This window comes from Orbilia oligospora (assembly GCF_000225545.1).
Source record: "Orbilia oligospora ATCC 24927 unplaced genomic scaffold scaffold00075, whole genome shotgun sequence".
Lineage (NCBI taxonomy): Eukaryota > Fungi > Ascomycota > Orbiliomycetes > Orbiliales > Orbiliaceae > Orbilia > Orbilia oligospora.
This window is the reverse complement of record NW_011645632.1, coordinates 130,851-137,800: the sequence shown is the minus strand read 5'-3', so window position 1 is coordinate 137,800 and position 6,950 is coordinate 130,851. Positions and strand designations below refer to the sequence as shown.

General features: G+C 40.3%; 1 protein-coding gene across 1 annotated transcript; it reads right to left on the bottom strand.

The window, feature by feature from the left end:
- Positions 1–6,116: 6,116 nt before the first annotated feature.
- Positions 6,117–6,950, bottom strand: AOL_s00075g33 (uncharacterized protein; the record flags this gene model as incomplete). Its single annotated transcript, XM_011122344.1, has 1 exon — positions 6,117–6,950. One exon carries the CDS (start codon positions 6,948–6,950, stop codon positions 6,117–6,119), a length of 834 nt encoding a protein of 277 aa, XP_011120646.1.

Here is a 6,950-nt window from a genome sequence, read left to right as displayed (position 1 = left end):
TATATTTCTCTCTTATCTTCATTCATTTTTTTTTCTTTTTTCATGCAATAATCCTTATTTTTGGTTTGCAATAATGAGGGGGTTTGCTTATCGCCACTTTTTATCATCGATCTCCTTCTTTCTCATATTATTTCGTTTGGTATCAGTTCATGCTGTTTATTAGCGTGGGTTTTTCTTTTATCCAGACCGATCTTACTTTGCCTTTTTTTTTTGTTTCATCATGCACGACCGGCGTTTATATTACAATGGGGGTTTCTATAGGGATATTTGATATTCTTTCTATCGATGCCTTGCTTGTTTTTTTGATCTCTGCTCTTCTTTGTTTGTTTCTATCCCTTTTGCATTGCTCATATGACATACCCTATAGACCGTCCTATTCTTCTTTTTCCCCTCTGACTCTTTTCAATTCCTACTTCTGAATCCTTCTCCCCCCACTACGTCAAGCTTTACGATCTTGCTCCTTTTTTTTGCGGGTTATTTTGCAAATACTTATTCTTCTTGGTTGTTCTCGTTGGTTTACTTTTTTAAACGTCTGCGACCAATTTTTTTTTTTTTTTTTGTTAAATCGAGATCGAGAGATACCCCGCTCAGATATATATATACATTTTATCTACCCACCTTTCTATCTTCCCTTTTTATTTTAGTTCCTAGGGTTTAAATACTTTTTCTCCTTATACCATTTCATAACTTTCTTTAAAAGAACACATTTTTTTTTCGTCTTTTGAGAAGATATCATTCGGAATTATATTATTATTATTATTATTATTATTATTATTATTATTATTATTATTATTATATTAGTAGCATTACTTTTTTTCCTTTATAGACTTTTCCTAGCTTCGTTTTTATTCTTCGAAAATATATTTTTTAGATAAGGGATTTTTAGGACAGTTGAAAGATGGGGGTTGGTAGAATATTTGGAATTAAATGGGATAATATACGATACAAATTCTTTTTTGATCGATGATCGGGGGCGTAGATGTGGTATGTATCCGTATGCGGTGATTTGGTGGAGGCGGGGTTCGAGGTTTTTCAGGCAAGATATAAACTGGAATTCCGCCCTTGATTTTATTCATTTATCGGCACAGCTGCATAGTAGGAAAAAAAAAAAAATCAAAATCCTAAACTTCGGAAATAAGGTATATACGTAAGGGATGAGGCTCTGCTATCTAAGTCTCATTGTTCAGCCTTGTTTTTTTTTTGTTAATGGTTCCTGCATTTAAATTTTGGTGGGTGGCGATTGCAATTTTTTTTTTTTAGGATATTTGGGGGAGATGGGCTGCAAGGCACATTCATTCCTGTGTGCGCAGCGCTTTACTGTGAGTGTGTGTGTGGTACCTGAGTTTTTATGCATGCATGCCATGCATGTATGTCTTGCGGATGGATGTATGTGCAGCTGGAGGGGTATTTGATCAGGGGGGTTTTTTAGTTTTCCTTTTTTAAAAAATAAACTTAAAGGAAAAAGATTAATTGGGGTTTTTTGTTCATTTTCTATTTTTCTTTCAGTTACGCCTGATTTGTATGATATCTTGGTGGAGGTATATGGTATATGGTACATGTGGTGAGCGAGGTGGGTGAGGGGAGAGGTGTTGTGGTTGTGTCACATGTTGGATTTTTTTGGGGGGGAAAGGATGTAGGTAGGGAAGATACTTGGGCGTGTATATGCCATGTGATGGGTATGATGTATATGATCTGTGATGGGTATGGAAGTGAGGGAGCTGATTGGAGAGAAGTTAAGTTGTGAAATGAGGAGAGAAGGGTCGGGCCTGGAGAGAGGTACGTCACCGCTGAGGATAGGTGGGATACCTTTGGGTAACTAGGTAACTAGGTAGGTAACTGGGTAGGTAACTAGGTCGGTCGTCTTTTCTTTTGGGAAAGGAGGACAGTACCTATTTTATATGCGGGGAAAATATTGTAATATGGATATATGAGTTAGAGTAGTTGATCCTGGGGACCTTCGATTCGTAGATGGGTCGATTAAGTATCTGATTTGCCTGTTTATATTTATAAACTTCATGGTTGTAGTACAATACAAAGTACATTTGGAACCTGAACAACAAGGTTTACAATTTCAAGTCAGTTTAGGAAGGAAACTTGTCGCTTTAAGAACACATCATGGAAAGATACTAAGCTAAGCTATATAAGAAGATGAATCTAAGGGATTCTGCCTTGTTGTATTTTACCTATCGCAACACGGATATCTATATTCTTCCGGGATATGGTGGGGGTAAGTGTGTCGGTGCTTCCAGAGATCTCAAGTTTATAATATACCTATTAAGTACTTAGGTAATAGAGTATAGTAGAAGTATTTGGGGTGCTCAGGGGCTAGTATACGGTACTAAACACATGGTATAAAATATTCAGACTATGACTTTGCGTCTGCCTGTTTTCTACATCCAACTTTACCAGATAAGACTATATACAAAATATATAATATATAAAATTTGCAAACTGGAGCTTCGAACGCTCCTAACTTTGCTAACTGATAACGCCCATATTCGAGGCGATTCGCTAGTAGATACAGAAGACTAGACTAGACCCATATATCTACCTACAGCGAGCTAAGTATGTAAACTTTTGGTATATACTTACATAAGTTTTGTGCGTGTCGCGTCGAGGCGATGCGACGCCGGGTTTATGGTTTGATTTGTGATCTTCTCCTGAAGATAGGCAGAGATTCGATGTTCGTCTATCTTCGTGGAAGAAAATAAAACTTATATATAATAGCTACTAGTTAACTATTGAGGTGAGGAAAATATGTGACATAATTCAGGAGCGTGCTAGGCCGGTCGGGGTATAAATATCTACCTACCTACCTATCCACACTAGAATACTTTTTTCACTCTCTTCTTCACTCTCTTACTTCTTTATACATACAAACCTACCTATAGTCTCGTACTACAATGCTCGTGTACACATATACACACAACCGTCCGATCCCACAGTCTTTCCCTCCAGGACGATATCTTCGTGGTCATAAATGGCATCACCATCGCTCTAATACCGGCCTAATGGGAGGTATTTCGGATCTGAAGCGTGAGTGGGATCAACGTCGATGCCATTCAGCAATATTATAGCGTCTTTTGAGGTCTTCACGACGGAAGATTCATGCTCAACGTATAGACCGAGGTCAGCCTTCTTGCACATTTGCGAGGGCGGTGGTTGGTGTTAATTGATATACTGCAATGCACTAGTAAGTTTGTTGAATTGAAAAAAATAGTCGCAGCTCGCAGCGTTAATTCTGATTTACGAGATGATTTCTACAGAACACCAATACAAGCAATGATTAGAAGGCAGGAATTTATGATGTCCTGTTGTTGTTGTCTCAAACCAGACTTCGAAAAAAAAAGTGTCGCCCTCTGTCCCGGCATCATCATATTTGCTGTTGTTGGTTACGAAACTCGATGTCCTGGTTTGTCCAGTCTATCATATCTTCCACACAAACTATACCTGAAAGTGCTCTTGTATAGTGTCATGAGGCTAGTGTCATGGGAGGTTGGACTACAAACAAACCTCTTTTTTTGAGCAAACGTCATGACGTCAGGATCTCGGAGACAAGCTGATCCAAATACCGCGTCGCTAATCACATCAAGGACGCCTGGCTAAGGACCCAGCTAAGGAAAGAAGAGATATCGTCCTCATCGCTAAGAATTCGAACTGTAATGGGAACTTTGTTCCCAAGCTCCGAAATCAGTCTCTTAACTTCAAAAGTATATATCCTGCTGCACTACCAGAACCCCGGAAATTTAAGGATACCTAACGCCATGCTCGTGCTGGACACGAATATCACAAATTCCTGGCCAGTGGAAATAAAACCTGTGTTTTGATCCAGTACCCTTCGACCCTTTGGAACGAGGAGACTTGATGGTTTAAGCTCCAAGAAATCCAAGAGAAAGAGAGGTAGGTTACCCACTAAGTCTCTTTAGAAGGAACTGGGATGATAATATTTGGGATTAAAGGGTTTCCGCTAGACACAAAAAAATACTCTAACTTCGACCATTCGAGGCGAGGAAAATGAAAGCGTATATGCGATGTCGGGGGGTGGGTCCGGCGGTTCAGATGAATAGAAAGAAAGAGATCTCTCCGAGATGATAAATCTCATAAAATACTACATTCAAAATGCGAAATGCACCAGCAAAGTTATCACAAAGAAGTGAAGGGTGGAAATCTTCTCGCATGTTGAAATCCGTTAAAAACGCATATTACAAGTAAGTTTGGGGAAGAATAGTATTAAATTCGTATCCGAAAACTAATCTTTTCTTCTCTTTATGTATAGATATCGATTCAAGGAAAGAGAAATTGAGGGGAAAAGAATTAGGGAACGATCTCGCCCTCGCCTGCGAGGATTCTTCCCCAAGAACACCTCACGCGGAAAACAGATAAAAATATGAACATTGATGTACATCCTCGGAAATTTTTGTCGTTGAATTCAAAACACAGCTCGGGTATCTAGTAGACATTGAAGAATGGCATTGCCCACTCACTTGCTCACCGTAAAGTTGGCGAGAAAGATGTGCTCGCTAGCCCCGCTGAAGGTCGTTAAGTTTAGAACTCTTCCCCGATTGGTTCGTCGCACGTTTTACCTATGGACATATGGATTTATCGTATATTATATGTATTTTGGGAGGAGCCGCGATGACCAAGCTAGACCTGGCCGTCATTAAAATAGGGTCCGGAAAACTTGACGAGAAAAACACCCTCGGGAATGTCATCTACAATGGAGACAGGTGGTCCACAGGCGATGAAATAAAGAGTAGAGAACTTTAGATATGGAGGTTGGTTAACCCTTACTTGCTTATATACCTACTATGTATGTATGTATGTATGTATAGCATGTTTCCATGGCGGCTTGAGACGTGCTAGGCGCATGATTTTTCTTCAGCTGAAAGCTAGATATATATTCCATTCTTGTTCATATATAAATATATAAATTATTAACCATACATAATATAATTAACCATTATAAAAAGTAGAATAAAGGGAAAGAAAAGCTTTGAATGAAGGTTGCATGCACATGTGCAATTGGCAAGGGAATGATATGATGATTATTGTTACACCGGATGTGAGTGAACGAGTGAATAAAGAAAACAAAAACAACTAAAGCATGAAGAATTAACTTTCGTTCTAGTATATAATAGAAAAAGGAAAAGGGAAGGAACGGGGACTTTCGTTGCAAATTTTTGTGGGAAATGATATGATATGGGATAAGTAAAGGAAAGGAAACGAATGATTATGGTAGTAGACAGATGTATGTATATGATATGATATGATATGATATGATACGATAAAGAAAAGTAATGATGATATATATAACGAAGAAAAAAAACACCCCCCAAAAAAAGAAAAATCCCTTAACACAGCCGTATAAAAACTCCGGGTATCGATGCCAGAAATAATAATAATAATAATAAAAACAAAACAGAGGATGAGGAGGGGAAAAAATCGCGAGATTTCTTGGGATGGTAAAGATGTTCGAGCGTAGAAAAGAAGTAACTGTGAGAAACAAAGGAGAGAAAAAAGAAGAATATGTAAAGAGTAGACAGACGTTAATACACACCCCGCCCTTTTTCTTTTTTCTTTTTGGAACAAAAAATGAGGGGAAGAAAGAGGACGGAAAGGAGAAGAAAAATGGTTATATAAAACGAACGATGGTTTTTTCCCGCTAATACTGACAGACAGACAGATAGACAGACAGACAGAGAAACGAGAATGATAAGAGCGCCGGATGGTAATGGGTAAGTCACGAGAAAAACAGAGACAAAGACAGAAGCAAAGGCCTTCTTCGTTTTATAAATAATCGGAAGGGAATGGCGACCCGAATGAGAAAGAAAAAAAAAACGCACAAAAGCAGGGTTACAAGTACAAACCAATGAAGTATAGAAAAGAGGAGTAATGATAACACAGAGAAAAAAGTAGCGAGCTTGCGCACTTTTTGGCAGTGGAGAGTGTGTATATTTATGGATGTTGCCTTGTTGGGTCCCGCCGTGGTGGAGAGTGGTATATATATATGTACGTTCTTTTTTTTATATTTGTGGAGTTTCGTTTTGCGAATGCCTTCATGGTATTGGAAAGATGGGTGTCGTGATAGTAGTGGTGGTTGTGTGTTTAAGGAATTTCTAATCCTCGTAGATGGTTTCGAGGTCGAAATCCGATCTTCTTTCAGCTCCACAGACACTCCACCTTTGTCGTCGCTTGCTCTCTCGGAGGGACATGTTGTTCATGGAAGAGGTAACCAATGAAAGACCAAGCCCAATCGTATCGTCTTCCTTGTCCTTTTCTTCTTTTTCCGCTGCATCACGTTGTTGTCGCTCTTCCTCCTCTTCAAGGATAGCAAGAAGCTCGCCGTCCGGAGAGTCTTCGATTGTTTCAAGACTGTATGTTGTTAAAGATGGAGAGCAGCTGCGGGAAGAAGTCGGACTGGAAGCATTGCTGGTCAGGGATGGAGGGTAGCTAGACAGCTGACTGTTGACTCCTGGGAACACTTCGGTTGCAAGGTATGCCGGTGGCGCCTTTGGAGGAGTTGGAGGCGGCGGCGTGGCTGTTCTCAAAAAGGACGGTCTCTTGGCAAAGGGAGGTAGGTTGAGAGGGGTAGACGGGAAAGTTGGAACAAAGGAGTTCCTATAAGTCGGACTGGCAGGAGTTGTCGTCCATTTTGGAGATGCAGGCGGAGGACCCTGGGACTTTGTCCGATTTGGCAAGGGGAGACTGTGTGCTCGGATCATCGAGGGAGGAGGAGAGACCGAGGAAGAGGATTTGGAGCGGATATGGGATCTTCTCCAGGAAGGTGTCGATGAGGTTGAGGCTAGAGCTGAAGATATGTCGGATGATGAAGTAGCAGCCGTTGTTCGTGTCTTCTGCACAGTTAAGGACGGCGAGCTTGACGATGGAGACGGCGAACGGGAGGCAGAGGGAGTCGAAGGCATCGACGAGGAAGGGACCGGAGCGGACAT